The following is a 20,852-nucleotide window of genomic DNA, read 5'->3' as shown; positions in this document are numbered from 1 at the left end:
CTGGTAAGAGTGTTTTTTCTAAGCCAAAATAAGTGTTTTCTAAGACAGAAGAATATAGATAATTTAGACTCACTGGGTAGCAATAACACAGCCTCCAGGGCAACTGCTCAGCGTGCCCACAAAAGCACACAAAGGTAAGATATGAGTCTTTGGGCACAGCCTTGTCAAAAAGAACTTGATTTACAGACACTGATTAAAATTTTCTATAATTTTCAAATCATAAAACAGTACTATTCAGGGTCAGTGATAGTATAGTAAGTAGGGTGTTTGCCTTGCATGTGGCCAAGTCAAGTTTAATCAAATCCCAGGCACTAAATATGGTCCCTCAAGCCTGCCAGGAGTGATACCTGAGCACAGAGCCAGCAATTCCTGAGCTCGGAGCACCATCAGGTTGACCCCCACAAAAAAAAAAAAAAAAAAAAACTTCAATTTTTTTCTTCCTTCAAAACATTTAAAAATATACCACAGGGTCCAGAGACAAAGTATAGCAGGTAAACTGTGCACAGCCAATCTGTGCTCTATCCAGGTACTATTCCAGGCACCACATAAGGTCCCATGAGCACCACCAGACATGATCCTTGAGCACAAAGCCAGGAATAAACCCTGAGCATAACTGGGTGTGTCACCCTCACTATAAAAGAAATCTCACTACAGTATAACCTGAAGTTCAGAATTTTATACTATGTGGTGGAGTAAATAAGGTACTCAGTCAAATACTGGCATCCTAACCCTTCTTCCCTACACTTAACAAGACTAGAATGGGAGACAAGAGACCCTATGGTATATATAGGGGGTGAAGTCACTCCAAGGCACTATCTTGGTGACCTGTCTCAACCTTGCTGACAAGGACAGGAGTCACTATACTGGGTCTCTCTTTCCACAGTAACAGATCTGGAGGGCAAATCCTCAAAAGCTCCATGCACCCCTGGGAAAGTGTGGAGTTAGCTAGGGGCAGAAACAGGATTGTTTTATCAGGACTGCTAATGCCTATCAGACAGACACATCCAGCCCCTGCCAGTCAGTATCTGATGCCAGCAAGCAAGCAGTCCCATTATAGGTAGAAATCACCCCACAGACATCCCAAGGTGTGGATCGTTACCAAAGGTGGCCTAAAGCATAGCCAAGTGTGGCCCAAACAAACAAAATAACAATAAATTATCATTTTATATGAAAGTTTTAATATCAATGCATAAAAACAAAAGTTGGTATTTTACTGATCAGAGAGTTTATCATATACTGCTATTCATTAAACAATTTTATCAACTGCCTTTTCATCATCTAGCCAGATATTCATTGTTTAATGCCAATTTAAAAAAATTCTGACAGTCAATAACACATTGTAAAAAATGTAACCAAGGGCCAGAGTGACAGTACAGTGGAGAGGGTGTTTGCTTTACACATGGCCAACCAGGTTTAATTCCCAGCACTCCATATGGTCCCCTGTACAGAGCCAAGAGAGATTCCTGAGCGCAGAGCCAGGAGTGAGAAGCCCTGAGTGTCATCAGGTGTGACCAAAAACAAAAACAAAAAAATTAAAGATAAAAATGTATCCAGATGGGGCTGGAGCAATAGCACAGCGGGTAGGGCGTTTGCCTTGCACACGGCCGACCCGGGTTCGATTCCCAGCATCCCTGAGCACCCCCAGGAGTAATTCCTGAGCGCAGAGCCAGGAGTGACCCCTGTGCATTGCCGGGTGTGACCCAAAAAGGCAAAAAAAAATGTATACAGATACCAAATAAGTAAAGGAAAAGATGCTCAACACCATTAGGACATAGCATCATTATGAAAGTACAAATCAAAGATGCTGTCACACCCTTAGCAAGATGATAAAAATGAACTCAGTATAAATGGATTGGCATGGAGAATATCATGCTGAGGAAAATGAGTCAGAGGGGGAGGGACAGACATAACATGACTGGACTCATCTGCAGGGAAAAAAAAAAACATAGTATGAGACTAATACTCAAGGACAGCAGAAACAAGGCCCGGGAGAACTGGTCCACAGTTGGAAGCCTCTCACATGTGGTGAGGCTGGAGGGCAGTTAGGACAGTTAGGATAGAGAAGGAATCACTATGACAAAGATAGCTGGAAATGATCACTCTGACCAAGAATTGAGTGTTGAAAGTAAAGGGACAAACATAACCTTTCAGTACCTGTACTGCAAGCCATAATACCCAAAGGAGAGAGAAAGAGAGCAAGAGAGAGAGAAAGAAGAAAATGCCTGCCATAGACAGGCTGGGGCCAGAGGTGGTAAGGGTAGGGGACAGGGGCGGAGGACAGGGGCAGAGCAGGGTGGTGGGGAGGGAAACTGGGGCACTGGTGGTGGGAAATGTACACTGAAGGGATGGGTATTGAACACTGTATGACTGAACCCTAATCATGAACAACTTTGTAACTATGTAATCCACAGTGACTCCATAAAAAAAATAAATAAAAATAAATGCAAAAAAAATAAAATGAGGACCTCAGGTCAAATCATTGAGACAAAAGCATAGCATGCAGCCATGGTGGAAATCAGCCGCAGTTTGTGAGGAAAAGACTTGTCACTGACAATGCAGAAATTCCACCCCAATATCCAAGAGAAATGAGTGCATGGGCTCCCACGAAGCCTGTACTTCCCTGTATCAGGACAGTGGCCAATTAGAAACAGCCCAAGTCTGCCACCTGAGGTGAGAGGAAGAAAACCACTATGGAGAGCAGCAGGAAAGGTGTGGTGCCTTCAGGAGCTCTGGGTGCAGGGAGAGCGCCTGCCCTGGAACAGCCTGCCTTCTCCCAGCCTTCTCCCGTGGTCTGCAGCTGCTTCCTGAATCCCACAGTGGCTAAGCCCCCCACAGGAGACAAGTCTCTAACAATCTCTTTTCTTAGTCACTAAAGGTCTCACACACTATGAGCCACAAAATGGAAATGACATTGCAACAGTGTCTAGTCATAAACCCTTTTCCTCAGAGACATATGAAAGCAGGAGGACTTCCTTCAGAATGAAAAGCAAAATACTGAAACAAGCAAACAACTTAGCCTCCAGACCACCAAGTAACAATGGGGTTTCTTCTGGATATGGTTTCTACTGTCTCAGATTAACACTATGTCTTTCTGTTCATTAAACACTTCAACTTCTTCAGGAAAAGAACCCTAACTCTTGCCTCAGGCACTCACAAGTGTTTGGCCTGCTCTGTAGCAGATATTCAATGTTTCTTGATTATATATGTGACATGATAGGTTATTTTACAAATTCAAAGATGTGCCAAGTCTTCAAAAATAAATAAATAAAAGGTTGTTAACTTAAAGTCTTCAAAGTATGGCATAAAAATACTGGAGCTTTTACAAGAATAAGCAAATCAAAGCAGTTTCAAGGGATCCTGTGTCTGGCAGTGAAGAGGGAACAGTAGATCAAGGAAAACAAATAACCAAAAGGTGAAACAAAGGCAGGAAAGTGGAGCTCAAGAAGACTGACAATAAAAGTGTTTTTAAAGGAAATGTCTACCGTGACTGGCTAGTTAATGAATTTTAAGCAGATTCAAGTTCCCAAGTCCAACAGAACTTAAAGACCCTACAGTGGAGGCAAATCAGTGGAATCTCTGACATGCTGAGTGAGTGTTGATCAAAGCACCAACTGGAAGACTGGGTGGTGGGAAAGACTTTCCAGAAGAAAACACTTTAATAAGGAAAACAGCAGCATGACACACATTTTAGCCTGAACCTGCTTATATTTGAGGCTTTAAATTATTGTAAATTTGTTTCCTGATTCAAAGATCCACATTTTAGTTTCTAAAACTAGTGTGTACCTAACAGTGCAGCCTTTCTTTTTACTTAGAACATCACAAATCAAACACCCATATTTCATAAGCAGTATCTTATAATCAAGGACAAGAAACAGTTTCACTTCATCAACCTAACTACAAAAACTCAAAATGTCAATAACAACGTATTAAAAAATTTTACACTGCTCTTTCTTTACCAATGAATATGCATACTACACCTTCATACCACTCCATTCATTCATCTCAACCATAAACATGTGCTAGTTCTAATACTTACCACCTACTTTTATTTTAAGCAAGAATGAAATTCAAGCACAAAAATACATACCACTTTCTTTGCAGAAGGTTCCCAGAGAGAAATATCGCCCCATGATGTGTTATAGAAATACGTCTCTCCTGGATCAAAGCCCTTAAGGTCCTTTTAAAAAGGAAAAAAAATAAATAAAAGAGATTACGCAATCTAAAAATATAGAGAAATATTTCATTAGAATCCAACAGGATTACTTGCCACCTACATGAAGCTTTCCAAAAGGTAAATAAAAATGTGGCCCATTCGGGCCAGAACAATAGTGCAGCAGGTAGTGCTTGCCTTGCATGCAGCTGACCCAGGATTAAATCCCCAGCACCACATATGGCTCACTGAGCCCTGCCCGGAGTGACCTCTCAATACCACCAGTGTGGCCCAAAAATAACCAAAACATGGCCCATCAAAGCACTGTGACCAAGTGCATATTCAACACACAAACTGAGGAAAATGTTGAATGAACCAGTTACAATCACAATTTTACAGGAACTAAACAGATGAGATTTCCCAACAACTTCTAAAAAGAGAGAAATTACATGAGTGGTGAAAACTACTGAAAGAATTTCAGAGTGGAGGGAGTTTGAAGGGGGTTCCAAAGGTGGTGCTTGACCAGGAAGCCTTAGAGGAGACACCTGGGACGGGGACGGTGTGAGCATGAGGTTGAGGCTGCCACAACAAAGGTTAAAAAAAAGGTACAGACACAATCTGGCAACCAAGTCAAAGAAGTCCAGATGGAACCCCGACGCAGACAAGCCAGGAAACTGGGAATGAAAAACACTTGAGGGAATGGAAAAGACCTAGATATGGACTGTGTATTAGATAAGAGGAATATTTAATGATACCGAAAGATGAAAATAACTGAAAAAAGTGAAAAGGCATGACCAGGAGCTCACTGTGACAACACACACACACATATTTAAACATACACAAAAGCTAAACCATCGGATTTTGAGTGGTTACTATCTCTAAAGGGTAAATACGTGACATTTCGTATTTGCCAAAGAAATGATTAGCTGGGTCCTAGGAGAATCCAATGTTGTGCAAACATCAGGCCAAACATAGAGCAAACCCCTACGGTTGCCCAGGATCACAACTGGTGCTCAGGTCCCCAGGTGCTGTCACAAGTGCAAGCTCTCCAGCCTACCAGTCAGGGATGTGCAAGCACTTTTTAAATAAGAGTGTACGGCCCCCAACAAGCACAACTAGTGTGGACAACACCCAGACATCACAACAGAAAAGGTAATTAGGGGTGGGGAAGGAGAAGGAAACCTATATCTTGCAACTTTCAGTTTATATTATTATTTGTTTGGGGCTGGGTTTGTTTCGTTTTTGTTTTTTGCAGGGTGGGTGTGCAGAGCCACACCCAGCCGTGATCAGAACTTACCACTCTGTGTTCAGGGATCACTCTTGGTAGGCTCAGGAGAGACCATCTGAGTTGCCAGGGATTGAACCCAGATTGGCCACATGCAAGGCAAGTGCCCTGCCTGTTAACATATCACTCCAACCCCAGTTTATTACTGTTTTTATAATGAAGGTTTGAGAGCTTTTTCCCTTTGGGGTAGTAGCTGAGATGGTGAAAAGGTGGTACCCTTGCTTTGCAAGCTTGCTGGGGTTGACACTTGGTTGTGATGCACTGAAATCCCACTGTTAGATTGCAGTGATCAAGAACAGCAACACCATCAGCAGGACAGCACCCAGCTTGTGGTTCAGACTCACGGTCTCATGCTATCCCCAGCAAGGGCATATAGTCCAGCCACTGAGCTAGACTTGCGCCCCTTAAAGATTATCTCTAACATGAAGAACATTCATTAGGGCTGCAGAGTGAGTACAAATTAAGATGATGTACATAGCCTACCCCAGATAGATCCCCGGCACTGCATAGGATCCCCTGAGTACCACTAAGCATAGAGCCAGAACTAAGCCCTGCCAAGTGTGGCCCCAAGACAAAAAACTATCAATTTATTAGGAACTTAGTATTATGTACATTCCTCCTGATGGGGAAATTCCTCTTCTGCCCTTCAACAGAACTGTGTGTAGTGTGTGTGTGTGTGTGTGTGTGTGTGCATATGTGTGTGTGCGCACGCGTGCGCACGCACGCGACACCACACCTGGAGTGCACAGAGCTTACTCCTGGTTCTGCACTCCTGGCAGGGCACAGGGGACCATAAGTGGTGTCAGGGATAGAACATGGGTCAGGTACATGCAAGGCAAGCAGTTGTAGTACTGCTCCAGTCCCAAACTTTTATGTTTCTTTAAAAGAAAATTAGCGCAAAGAATAATGGCTAATATAGTAACAATCTTCATGTAGACCAAGGTTAATAGGCTGCTTAACAAGTCAACTCAGAACTAGAGAAAAGTCCAAATTATCACAAGGACTGAAGCTTTAAAAAATGTATGGTGAGACTCATAAAATATGCTGAAATAAAATGCTTAATAACAGTATCACAAGGGCTGGAAAGAGAAATGAATATATACCATTGAAATATTCTTATTCTATTATGTGAAGGCATTTCATAGAAGATATTCAAATAAATGGAGCTTTTAGCCAAAGAACACCTTTTAAATATATTCACATGAAAAGTAAAAAAAAAAAAAAGATTTGAAAGGAGTAACAGATGAGACAAGTTTCTAGAAGAGAAAAAAAAAGAAACAAACAGTTAAGGCGGGAGATTTAAACCTAACCATATCCTAATCACATGAAACTAAGTTGGTTGGTACCATTTTCCTAGAAAGGGTCAGACAGAAACAGTGCAGGCCTTCATGGTCATGCAATCTTAACAAACTACTAACTGCCACCACTATGCAAAAAGACAGCCTTGAACAACAGGCACACACTAAGGAGAGCATAACTGTGTCCTCAGAAAGGTTACATATGGAAGTTTACATATAAAACCAAATGACAAGCTGAATTTGGTCCACAGGCCATGGCTTGCTACTCACTGGCCTAATTACTCCAACTATATGGCAGACTGTCAGACTAGGTCACACAGCAGTATCTGGCTCCAGAAACAGTAAAGGGCAAGAGGCTGACCTTGTTTCCATTCCTTGCCCCACACTGTCCCACTGGCACCTCAGAAGTGATCCCCACGCACAGAGCTGCTGCGAATGGCCCTGACCTCCCCCCAAAACAGGAACACACGAGGGTAAGGTAAACAGCTCATAGGGAGGGCACGTTTTGCAGACAGGAACTCAAGGTTTGAACCCTAGCAGCTCTTGGTGTCCCAAGGAAAGACCAGAATACTGTCAAACATGGTCCCTCTGAGCCCCACCCCCACCCCCAACCTCAACTGCCTATACTATGTGTACAAAATTTTGCTTTTACTAGAACCAACAGGGGCTGGAGCGATAGCACAGCGGGTAGGGCATTTGCCTTGCACGCGGCGGACCCGGGTTCGATTCCCAGCATCCCATATGGTCTCCTGAGCACCGCCAGGGGTAATTCCTGAGCGCAGAGCCAGGAGTAGCCCCTGTGCACAACAGGGGCTGGAGTGATAGCACAGCGGGTAGGGCGTTTGCCTTGCACACGGTTGTCCCAGGTTCGATTCCCAGCATCCCATAGGGTCCCCTGAGCACCGCCAGGGGTAATTCCTGAGCGCAGAGGCAGGAGTAGCCCCTGTGCACAACAGGGGCTGGAGTGATAGCACAGCGGGTAGGGCATTTGCCTTGCACGCGGCAGACCCGGGTTCGATTCCCAGCATCCCATATGGTCTCCTGAGCACCGCCAGGAGTAATTCCTGAGCGCAGAGCCAGGAATAGCCCCTGTGCACAACAGGGGCTGGAGTGATAGCACAGCGGGTAGGGCGTTTGCCTTGCACACGGTCGACCCAGGTTCGATTCCCAGCATCCCATATGGTCCCCTGAGCACCGCCAGGGGTAATTCCTGAGCGCAGAGGCAGGAGTAGCCCCTGTGCACAACAGGGGCTGGAGTGATAGCACAGCGGGTAGGGCATTTGCCTTGCACGCGGCAGACCCGGGTTCGATTCCCAGCATCCCATATGGTCTCCTGAGCACCGCCAGGAGTAATTCCTGAGCGCAGAGCCAGGAATAGCCCCTGTGCACAACAGGGGCTGGAGTGATAGCACAGCGGGTAGGGCGTTTGCCTTGCACACGGTCGACCCAGGTTCGATTCCCAGCATCCCATATGGTCCCCTGAGCACCGCCAGGGGTAATTCCTGAGCGCAGAGGCAGGAGTAGCCCCTGTGCACAACAGGGGCTGGAGTGATAGCACAGCGGGTAGGGCATTTGCCTTGCACGCGGCAGACCCGGGTTCGATTCCCAGCATCCCATATGGTCTCCTGAGCACCGCCAGGAGTAATTCCTGAGCGCAGAGCCAGGAGTAGTCCCTGTGCATCGCCAGGTGTGACCCAAAAAGAAAAAAAAAAAAAAAGAACCAACAGGGGCTGGAGTGATAGCACAGCGGTAGGGCGTTTGCCTTGCACACGGTCGACCCAGGTTCGATTCCCAGCATCCCATATGGTCCCCTGAGCCCCACCAGGAGTAATTCCTGAGTGCAGAGTCAGGAGTAACCCCTGTGCATCGCTGGGTGTGACCCAAAAAGCAAAAAATAAATAAATGGACGCAACATATACCTGCAGCTCAATCACACACATCTTTGTAACTTTGTAATTCACAGTGATCAATAAAAATACATTTAAATAAATAAATAGACAAAAGAGCCAGGAATGTACTCAGTTGCAGAGCAATTGTCTTGCATGTGCGAAGCCGAGTCTGATTCCTGGCAGGAAAAATAAAAAATAAAATTAAGTAAGGGCCAGAGTTATAGTACAGCGGGCAGGGTGCTTGACTTCCAAGCTGCTGACCAGGTTCAATCCCCAGTACCTCATGTGGTTCCCAAGTATGCCACAAGTGATCCCATAGCCAGGTGTGACCCAAAAACAAAAAATAAAAATAAAGTAATTATGTCCAAAGACAGATAAAAAGGTAAAAAGATGAAAAAAGATATACAACACTACCACTAATCAAAATAAAGCAAACCAGTTATAATATCAAGAAAAGCAAACTGCTGAAGGCTATCAACACAAAAACTATTTCATAATAATAACAGGGTCATCTCATTAGCAGGACAGCACATTTCTAAGTGTATCTACTCTTCAAAGAGAGTTTCAATGAGCAGGGAAGATAGTGAGTAGTCAGGAGCACACAATTTGCATGTGGCAGGACCTGAGTTCAAACCACAAGGTTCCCTGAGCACCAATGAGGATAGCCTAGAAAGCACCTGGGCACCCTGAGGTGACCCAATGGTTGTGAGAATTAGAGCTGGAGCAACTCCACAATTCTAGGCCCCAACTTTGAGCCATCCTGCCAACTAGTCAAAGATGACTGGGAGTATACCCTAGTCTAAGCACACAAACCCCAAATCTACACATACAAAGAGCTCAAGGTACTTTGGGGGACCAAAAAAAAAACTGAAAAGAGAATACAAGAAAATAATTACAGGTCTTGGGCTGGTACTGAGAGTAGGTTGTTTGCCTTGCACGTGGCTAACCTGGGCTCAATCCCTGACATCCCAAATGGTCCCGAAAACCCACCAGGAGTGATTCCTGAGTAGAGAGCCAGGAATAATTCCTAAGCACTGTCGGGTGCGACTCCAAAAAATAAAATAAAATGTTAGAGATCTGGACATTAACATCACCTCTTTCAACAAATGACAGAGCAAATCTACAAAAATCAGGACGTACAGAGAGGACTTGACCCCTTCAACCAACCTGAACCTAATTCGCAGTTCCAGAACTTGCTCAATCACAGCAAAAATACACACTATTATTCCTGCACATGAAACAAGTCTGATCTGACATTGACTATGCCACTGAGGCCAGAGGCTGGAACATGAGCCCAAGCTGGGTTTTCCCTCCAGCATTCCCAGGACAGATTCTGTCCCGACCCTCTGTACCCCACTGATCACCCCAATGTCCCACTCAGTCCTTAACCTGAAGCACACCAAGACTCTTAGCCCAACACCTATGGCAATAACCAAGTCACCATATTGGGCCACATTCCGTCATTGCCCGTGTTGGGAGCCAGGCAGACTTGGGAATAGGAGGGCCACGGTGGCAATCAGGCTTGTCCTAGCCTTGGCGAGGCCAGTCTGCCATGTGTATGAAAAACAACTCAACAGGGTCCAGGAGGCCACCCCAGACCCAAGTACCCTGGCACCAAGATGGCTTGCCCTACAGAGCTTCCTTCTGCTCCAGGTTGAGAGCAGGCCTTGGAGTTTTAGCCAAGGCCCCACATTTCCATTTTGTACAGAGCCCAACAAATTACACAGCCAGAACTTAATTTAACTGATCAAAAACGAACTTAAAAAAACAGGGGGTCAGAGCAACAGTACAATGGTAGGGTGCTTGCCTTGCATGTGGCCATTCTGGGTTCAATCCCCAGTACCCCATACAGTTTCCCGAGCTCCGCCAGGAGTGGTCCCTGAGAGCAAAGCCAGGAGTAAACCCTGAACACAGCCAGGTGTGGCCCCAAAACAAATAAAACACTCAGGAGGGGTTGAGGGAATCAGAGGGGTGGGGAGTAGAAAATCAATTGGATTGAGTTGAATGGTGATGGGTGTGGTATGACATAAACAAATGCTAATGGTGGGCATGGTATGACATAAATAAATGTGGAGGTGTGGGGCAGCATTTTCAAGACGTAACAGAACCAAGGACAAGGAAACCATCTATATTTTTTAAAACATGAAGAATGCTCCTCAGGAGGCTGTGCCTGGGAGCAAAGTTCAGCTCTGCTTCTAGAGAGAAAAATTAAGGTTCTGGATGACTATAGACTCTGGAAAGTGACCGGGCTATAAAGCACACACCATTGGCACTAATCCCTAAAATGAAAAAGGCCCTTAGGGTATATATAGAAGTTCTATAAAGAAGCCCCTTCTACAAGATCATTGTCTGTGACTTTAATGCCAAGATAGGACCGAAAAGATCAGCCAAAGAACTCCACATTGGGACCCATGGCCTAGAATGGAACGAAACAGGTTGAGAGACTGTCAGAGTTCATCATGTCGACCAAGACCATCCATGGTAACTCACAGTTCCAGAAGGCCAAATCTAAACGTTGGACATGGGAGTCTCCCAGTGGACGATTCCACAATGAAACTGGCCACATCATATTCAATCGATGGTTTTGCCTGACCAATGTCGCTGCTGTCCCAAAATTCCAAACAGGATCTGACCACCGTCTCCTTTGTGCAAAATTCTACTTCACAGAGCGGGGAGAAAGGACTGCATGCAAAGTTTAAGAAGAGAACTCCCAGAACAACCACCAACTGGGAGCTCTTTGGCACTATTGCTGCAACATGGGAATAGTGACAACATTGACAAGAAATATGATCGACTGGTTCAGCACCTACATGATTGTGTGAGGAATGCCATGAGAGAGCCACAAAAAAACCGCCTGTCTTCGAAAACTCTTGAGCTTATTCGCCAATATGGCTTGGCGCATACCTCAGGCAACCACAAGCAAACGTCCTAGCTCACAAAGCAGTGCAGAGATGCGATAAAGGAAGACCTCAGAGAGAAGAGCAGCAGTGCTGGTAGATGCAGCAGAAGGCGGGAAAAGCATTCGTAACGCCCGCCTGTCCTTCACCAACTACAAGACCAAGATGACTGCCCTCCAACGTCCTGATGGGTCTATCACATCTTCCAGAAGGACAATGGAGAAGATTATCCATGACTTCTACTCAGATCTCTGATAGCCACATCCACCTGCCACATACCAAATTCCACGGGATGGATGTGTCGTTCCCAATGTTCTCCCTTCCGAAATCCGACACGCCATTTTGTCGGTAAACAAACGAACAGAACCCGGCCCAGACAAGGTCAGACCTGAACACCTGAAGAACCTGCGATCAGTACTCATCAATATACTGGCTTGGCTCTTCACACGCTACCTGTCTGAATGCAAGGATCCATCCCAATGGAAAACCAGCAGGACTGTACTACTGCACAAGAAGGGAGACATCCACGACATTGGCAACTATCGCCAGATCTGCCTATTGTCTGTCATCTACAAGCTGTTCACTTGAGTCATACTGAATAGGATTGGCAGAATACTAGATGAAGGACAACCATCTTTACTACCAGGATCTCACCATTCTACAAAGTGATCATCGATGTCAAGAGAGGGGTTCGGCAAGGTGATACCATTTCACCAAAACTCATCAGTGCCACCCTCGAGAACGTCATGCGACGATTGGAGTGGGAAGGAATGGGAGTGAAGATAGACGGTCGGCAACTACACCACCTCCACACTTTGCTGAAGACATCATTCTAACAACACCAAACAATCAGCCAAGCAGCACAAATGATAGCCGACTCTGACCGTGAGTGTGGAAAGGTCAGACTCTGGCTGAATCTCACGAAGACAATGTTCATGAGAAACGGTCTCGTTCCTGACACTCCATTCGCTCTCAACGAAACAACCATCTCCGAATGCAACAGTTATGTGCACCAAGGTCGAGAAGTCAACATGACAAATGACCTGGCACCTGAGCTGCGCAGGAGGAAGAGAGCGGCTTGGAACGCCTTCAAGAACATAGAAGAAATAGCTAAGAGGACGAAGAACCTCCGGCCCCGGGCACATCTCTTTGATTCCACTGTTCTTCCTGCATTAACATATGCCTCGGAGACCTAGGCCCTACGAAAACAGGATGAGAACGCTATCGGGTCTCCCAAAGAGGAATCGAAAGAGCTATGCTTGGAATATCACGTTTCACTCAAATGAGAGAAAGAATTCGGAGTTTCGACCTCCATCGACAGTCAAGAATCAGGGATGCTGTCTCGTTTGCCAAGGTGTCGAAAATCAGATGGGCTGGACACATAATAAGATTTGGAGACAACCGCTGGACTAGAGCCATTACTGACTAGATTCCACAGGACGTCAAAAGACTGCGTGGCCGCCCACCTGTGAGATGGTCAGACTTCTTCATCAAGACCCTGAATGATCGGTTTGAGGCCCTTCATGTTCCTAGAACGAACAGACGCCATTGGGCTATTCTAGCATGCAAAAGGGACGAATGGAGACATTAATGGCTCCCGCTTGAGCAAATCGATGAGTAACAGAAAGTCAAGTGATATATATATATATGTGTGTGTACATATGTGTATATATATGTGTATATATGTGTGTTTATATATGTGTGTGTGTATATATATATGTATTTTTTTTTTGCTTTGGATTGGATGCTTTACTGTGACAGTTGAGGTGCTGGTGAGGGTGCAGAGAGACCACAACAGGTTTTATGGCTTCTTCAGTTTCTAGCACTGACTCTATGAGTCCCTCACCAACTTCAAATAAATTCTTCTTGGTCAGAATTGGTTTCTATTCCATGAAACCAAGACACTCTAAATAGTGTGGCAGACTAAGAAAAAACTGCAACTGATACAGAAATAGTCTTTTTTTGGAGAAAGGCCATATAAAACATGTATGTGCTCCAGCCTTCTCAGGTCTCCTGACCCCTGTTTTGTTTTCTTCTCTCCAGCCACACCCTGCAGTACTCAGGAGTTACCCCTGGCTTAGTGTTCAAAGTACCAATCCCAAGTCCCCTGCATACAGAGCCTGTGCTCCAGCCCTTAAGAGTTACCTCACAGCCCCAAAAAACTGTCAAAATGAGATTCAATGAAGACTAAACACATCCACTGGAGAATACTACCCTTTTCCATTTCTAGGCCACATCAGCAGTCTCAGGACTTACTACTGGCTCTGCACTCAGGGGTAGGGATCACTCCTGGAGAGGCTTGAGGGACCATATGCAGTGTCAGGGAGGATCAAACCAGGTCAGTCATATGCAAAGCAAGCACATTACCAGCCATGTTATCTCTCTGTCTCCCAGAATACTATCAATTTTTTAAGAGCAAATCATAATCAAATTCTTTCATGTTGGAGTACACAGAGCTTAGGTTTATCAGGTTACACCCATCACAGTGCTCCCGAGTCATTCCCATTACTTTGTCTGTCTGTAACTACTTCTATGCTCTCTTGCCCAACCAATTCGTAAGGTCTCATCCTTCTTAGACACTGAAGCTGTACTGTAAGCTAATACTGCCTTTCTCCTCTCCTTATGTCTTTTGAGCAGTTTACTTTAATGCAATGTCCTTTTGTATAGATACAGGAAGACAATTAATTAATATGCTCCGTAACTTAGGAATTGATTGGCTTTGAATATTATTCACTCCTGGGCATCTGCCTTCTCAACTTAAGCCTCAGTTGCTCTCACTTCCTAGCACCCCAAGGGCAGAGTCGATGTGGGACTGGATGGAACCAGGGCAAGCCGATAAGTTATGTGCTACCCTGGCATCGCGATGGGCCAGGCCAAGGTGCCACGATTCTTAACTATAAGTTAAGAGGCTGATCATAGGCAAATGATGTCATGATCCAAAAGTAACGACGAGACTAGGGCCCTGCTGCTAGAAATAGGAAAGATATCTGGCCTGAGCACTGCAGTCTGAGATCGAGATGGCCCTAGGAGAGCAATTCTATAAGCTCAAAGTATTTCTTACTGTGTCCATACAAAATGATTAATATTATGTATGCTTATATGTTGGTTGGACAAGGAGAGGAGAAACACGTCCTAGAAGCAGTTTTCCTTTGTGTCCTGACTAGCTTGGATGAGACTGAACTTTCTCCCCTTCAAACTGCCTTCAGTAAATGATTTCAGTATATTGAGGTAAGTAAGTAAGTAAAGGCCCGCCCATTTGCTCCAGCAGGCCAGTAACGTCTCCATTGGAGACTTTGTTGTTACTGTGTCTGGCATATCGAATACTCTCGGTAGCTTGCCGGGCTCTCCGAGAGGGGCGGAGGAATCGAACTCGGGTCGGCCATGCTGGCTGCGTGCAAGGCAAACGCCCCTAGCCGCTGTGCTAGTTTCTCTTATCTCACAGGAACCTAGCTGGCCTTGGGTATACAGATCCCAGGTGCTAAGCCAGGCCTGATCTTTGGGATGTAGATGCCTGGCTCCAGGCTGGCTGATTTTGGAGATGTAGATTCCAGGCTCTAGCAGACTGGTCTTTGTTATGCTAATCTAAGTGTTTGTAGCTTGTAGAAAGGTGAGGCCAGGATTACTGCGGATGTAAAGAAACTATGTATGTTTTGCCTCAGTGTTCTTTCTGTAACTCCTTTTGATGACATCACTATATTGCGCCCTTTAGAGGTACTATGATCTATATAAGGGAGATTTCAGGGCTCTCTGGGGGGACACGTGCATCAGAGAACCTGGGAAGATGGGGCTGAGGACAGAAGCTGAGAGAACAAAGGTGCACGTGCTTGAGGATTCCTGAGGCCTCCATGACATACATCTCTTCCATGTAATAAACGGCTGCTAAGACCAACCAGCTTGGCCTCGTTTCCTTCCTTTGCCTGACCATCGCCATCGACCTCCGTGGAGTGGGGAAACGGCCTGACCGCCGGCCTTTTTATTTTTTGTGTGTTTACACACTTTCATACTGGCTAAGTCCTCCCAGCTAGTAGTACTCCTTTACTACAGTGAAGATGACAGGAAGGTGACAACGGGAAATGACTCAAGTTGGGCCACAACTTTTACCTGTCAGCTAGACTGACAGCACATTTCCAGTTTTTACTGAAAGTATTACTAGCTCTCAGAGCTCATTTCTGAGCACCCACCATGTGCCAGGGACCACTTCACAGGATTTCCTATAAAACATGACCTAAAAAATTCCCTCTGTATACACACATTCTTAGCTGGTCATTCTGTATTCCCTACAATCATTAAAACTCACAGCTGGGGCTGGAGTGATAGCACAGCGGGAAGGGCGTTTGCCTTGCACGTAGCCGACCCGGGTTCAATTCCCAGCATCCCATAGGGTCCCCTGAGCACCACCAGGGATAATTCCTGAGTGCAGAGCCAGGAGTGACCCCTGTGCATCGCCGGATGTGACCCAAAAAGCAAAATAAAAAACCAAAAAACTCACATCTTCTCAATCTTGACTGCAAATAATGAGAAGTCAACTTTGTTATGTATAAACTATCACTTGTAGACAGATACAAACAATGTGGAGATCTTTCTTATTATAACTCTACCTAAGCAGTATCATCTACCTAAATAAAGAGATTCCACTTTGGTACTTCCTCTTCCTTACACTTCTACACCTCTCCAAATGAACTTTTCACAATCTGTTGTAACTATTCATGAGCTATTTCTCTCTTTGGGTTTTACTTTCTTTTTTTTTTTTTTTTGAGGGGGACCACACCCAGTGATGCTCAGGGGTTATTCCTGGCTCTGAACTCAGGAATTACTCCTGGTGGGCACAGGATACCATATGGAGTACCAGGAACTGAACCCAGGTCAGCCACTTGCAAGGCAAATACCCTACCCACTGTACTACTACTCCAGCCTCTCATTCTCTTAAAAAAAAGTTTTGGGCTGGGATAATAATTCAATAGGGCTAAACACTGAGTGCATGGCTTGCATATGAGAATCCCAGGTTCAGTCCCCAGCACACCAGGAACAGATCCCAAACAATGTGGTAGGGAGAAGTCCCCGAGAAACAACAGGTGTACCTCCCCCCCACCAAAAAAAAAAAAAAACCACACACACATATATACTGTGTGTATATATATATGTGTGTGTGTACATATATATACACACACTATGTGTATATATACACATATATACTCTTAGAAAATATATGTGTGCCAACAAGATAGTATAGAGACCAAGGTGCATGCCTTGTATCTCTCAGACCCTGGGTTGAATCCTAGATACCACATATGGTCCCCCAAGCATCACCAGAGCACAGAGCCAGGTAAAACTCCTGAGCACCACCAGGTATGACCCCCCCCCAAAAAAAAAGACAAGAAAGCACATATATATACATGTATATGAATATGGACATATATACAGATAGTATCTATGCAGCAGACACAATTCTGACCACAGTGAATTCTTACATTAGGATTAGGGAGACAATGAATCTTATCAGGTACTATGAGAGCTTCATAAAAAAGTCCAGATTTTAGAAGAACAGAGTAGGAGGACCCCATTTCTGAGGTAAGCTCTCTCTGGTAATGTTTAATCAGAGATCTGGGGCCTTCAGAATTAAGTATCTACATGAGAGCAAAACTTAATTCTGACCATTACTGAGAATTCTGGTAACTATAGGTTATTCACTATCAGCTACCTTTTTTATGAAAGTCTGATGAAAGTCTGAGATTTGAGAATTAAGAAACTGAACTCTTCCCAAAACAATTAACAATTCACAAGTTTAATATTTTCAAAGTAGTCATTGTGCCTATTTCAGTGAAATATGCATTGGGTAATCAATGACTATAGTATACATAGTACTGTAGCACCGTCCTTCTGTTGTTCATCGTTTTGCTCAAGCGGGCCGAGTAACGTCTCCATTGTGAGACTTGTTGTTACTGTGTTTGGCATATTGAATATGTCACGGGGAGCTTGCCAGGCTCTCTGAGAGGGGCGGAGGAATTGATCCTGGGTCGCCGGGCCGGACGTGTGCAAGGCAAATGCCCTACCGCTGTGCTATCGCTCCAGCCCCTTTCAATATACTAAAATTATTTACTGAAGGCAGTTTGAAGGGGAAAAGATGTTCAACCTCATCTAAACCAGTCAGGACACACGAGAAATCTCACCCATTTTCATGGGTCCCTATGTTTCTGCCCACTGTACGGCACAGTCTACATGGGCTCACCCTGATGGCTCAGTTCAGCCCCAACATCTCCCCCTTTTTGTTTATGACAGATCTTAGCGGGTAGGGCGTTTGCCTTGCACGCAGCCAACATGGCCGACCCGAGTTCGATTCCTCCGCCCCTCTCGGAGAGCCCGGCAAGCTACCGAGAGTATTCGATATGCCAGACACAGTAACAACAAAGTCTCCAATGGAGACGTTACTGGGCCCGCTCGAGCAAATCGACGATCAACGGGAGGGCCTTTACCTTTACCTTTACCTTAACCATCATAACAATTTAAACTGCCTTCCCTTATTGGGTTTTAACTCTGAATCCCTTAACCTTAAAATAAAATGCTAGGCACAAAATGGCCAATAGCAAGAGCAGAACACCTATTCTCACAGATCTTCCCAGCAGTCCCTTAAATTAAAAGAATTTAAATCACCAGAAAGGCTTTGCCATATTTCTGAAAACCCAATTCCAGAAAGAGTTATTACAGGTACCATGAATTTACAAATCCAGTATTCTAGCTATTACTACCTTACGCATTAAGAGATGTTTTTTAACCTCGTTCCATGAAAATTCAGTCACATTATATAGCACAGATGTTATACAGAATAAAGCAGTATTCCAATCATATTTTAAAGACATCTGACAGCGGAGACTCGATGACTATTCACCAAGCAAAGTAACAGTTCAAGCAACATCAGCCAATAGACTATAGAATATAGAAGCAATAATTTTACTATGTATGCATCAGCCATATATTCTTGTAAGAGAAAGTTATACAAGAACATAGTATCAATAAAGTAAGAAGCCCGAGAGACAGTATAGGCCGTGTCTTACACATGGCCAACCAGGTTCGATGCCCAGCACTCATATGGTCTCCCAAACCATGCCAGGAGTAATCCCTGAGCACAGAGCCAGAAGTCAGCCTTGAGCACCACTGGGTGTGGCCCAAAAACCAAAAACAATTAAAAAAAATCAATAAACGATATTGCTTTTTACTTCTTAAACTTTGCTAAGACTGCATGTATTAAATGTACAAGTCAGGGAAAATAAACTATTGTATCATAGCATTTTCATTTGATTAACAATATTGGGAAATAAAACTATAATATTCTTCTTGCTAAAACATTAGTTCAACATACTCATCTGAAATATCAAAAGCAAAGACACTTCATAACTAACAGCTACAAAATTCCCCTTCTAAAAGTAACTAAAAATCTGAGAGGTTTGGGACCAAGCAGTAGTACAGCAGGTAGGGAACCTGCCTTGCATGTGGCTGACCCAGATTTGATCCCTGCAACCCCATCTGGCCACCCACACCTTGCCAGGTACAATCCCTGAGCACAGAACCAGGAGTAAACTCTGAGAACTGCAAGGTATAGCAAAAAAAATTAAAAATAAAAATAAAATCACTCACTTGTCAAAAAAATATAAGAACTAATGATGTCATAACATACAGCTGTGCATGAGGCATCTTCCCCATTCTACGAAACCTTTCAGTTCAGATTTCCCCTTCAAAGTCCCTCCTGGCATCTTAATGTCACTGTCTTCTGTTCTCTGTCCCATATGTTCTTACCTTCAGCAGGTCCTTGCAGCTGTCAAACCCAATGTCCACAAGAATGCTTTTCACCTTTTTCCGTACCTTCCTGATGTTGTCAAGATTTTCCACAGGAATTTGAAACATTTTTGAAATTTTCCTTCAAAGAGAGTAAGACAAAGCTCTAATAAGTATGTATATTTTTAAAAAGATTATTTTGGAAGGGTGGAGAGATATATGGGGGAGCCGGGTCCAACCCTCAGCACTGCAGGGTCCCCAACCCCCAGCAATGAACCTGCAACAGTGCCAAGTGTGGTCAAAAAAAAAAAAAACCTCCGAAACAAAATACAAAAAATATCGGATTGCTAAAACAGTATGAGTGATTTTTTTTTCTTTTTGGGTCACACCCAGCGATGCTCAGAGGTTACTCCTGGCTCTTCATTCAGGAATCACTCCTGGCGGTGCTGGGGGACCATATGGGATGCTGGGGATAGAACCTGGTTGGCCACATGCAAGGCAAATGCCCTACCCACTGTGCTATCGCTCTGGCCCCACTATGAGTAATTTTCAACAAACTATGCTGACAAATAGATAGCCAGAGGCATTAAAATTAGTTGATTTCTTTCCTTAAGTAAAGGTAAAGGTAAAGGCCCTCCCGTTGATCGTCGATTTGCTCGAGCGGGCCCAGTAACGTCTCCATTGGAGACTTTGTTGTTACTGTGTCTGGCATATCGAATACTCTCGGTAGCTTGCCGGGCTCTCCGAGAGGGTTCCTTGTATTCCTTAAGTAATGTATATAAAATTAATCCTAAATGCAAATATATTTTCAGTAAGAGTTAAAACTTTAAAACTCCCTTAGAAGAGCCTACAGACATAAATAAACATGGATTCTTATATAACACTCCCAAAAGCTTCAGAAACAACAAAAAGTACTAAGTTCAACCTACAAAATCAGCTGGTAAATGTGGTCTAGCCTTAGGGTATCTGGCATTAAATGGAAGAAGTACTAAAAGAGGCCATAATGTGGAGAACCATGGGGAACATTCTGTTAAGAGAAAGAACCAACACACCGAGGACCATAAACTGTATGATTCTACTTATATGAAGAGTCAGAAGGGATAAATCTAGAGAGTAAAACAGTAGTGTAGCTGCCTGGGTGAACTGGCATGTATTAGCTAAGGGAAAAGGATCTTCTTTTAGGAATAATAAAAATGCTAAAAAATCTAAAAGATGATATGTACACAACACCGTGGCAGGGCCAGAGCCATAGTATAGCGGGTAGGGCATTCACCATGCACGTGGCAACCCAGGTTTAATTCCTGGCATCCCACAAGTGGTACCCCCAGCACCACAAGGAATAACTCCTGAGCAACTCCAGATGTGGCCTAAAAACAAACCCTCAAAAAAAGTGTATGCAACTCTGAAATCATTCAGTTGTAGATTTTAAGTATGTTTTATGATATATAAATCACATTTTGGGGAGAGCCACACCTGGCAGTGGCAAAGCACAGGGGACCTTATGGGGTGCCAGGAATCAAATCCAGGTCAGCTGTATGCAAGGCAAATAGCTTACCTGCTCTACTA

The 20,852-nt window shown here is 44.4% G+C and overlaps 1 protein-coding gene across 1 annotated transcript in view; it reads right to left on the bottom strand.

Annotated features, from left to right (window-relative positions):
- Positions 1-20,852, bottom strand: part of ADNP2 (ADNP homeobox 2) — a 32,166-nt gene that overhangs the window by 4,827 nt on the left and 6,487 nt on the right. Inside the window, exons 2-3 of the mRNA XM_056131482.1 lie at positions 19,308-19,428; positions 4,088-4,177 (exon numbers count right to left, since the gene is read on the bottom strand). Coding sequence (XP_055987457.1) covers positions 4,088-4,177; positions 19,308-19,415 — 198 coding nt within the window. The 5' untranslated portion in view covers positions 19,416-19,428. The remainder of the gene's footprint in view (positions 1-4,087; positions 4,178-19,307; positions 19,429-20,852) is intronic.

Source organism: Sorex fumeus, unplaced genomic scaffold, assembly GCF_029834395.1.
Source record: "Sorex fumeus unplaced genomic scaffold, SorFum_2.1 ptg000092l, whole genome shotgun sequence".
In the NCBI taxonomy this organism is placed as follows: Eukaryota; Metazoa; Chordata; class Mammalia; order Eulipotyphla; family Soricidae; genus Sorex; species Sorex fumeus.
The sequence above is the reverse complement of the archived record's forward strand: the minus strand, read 5'-3'. Positions and strand labels throughout refer to the sequence as shown.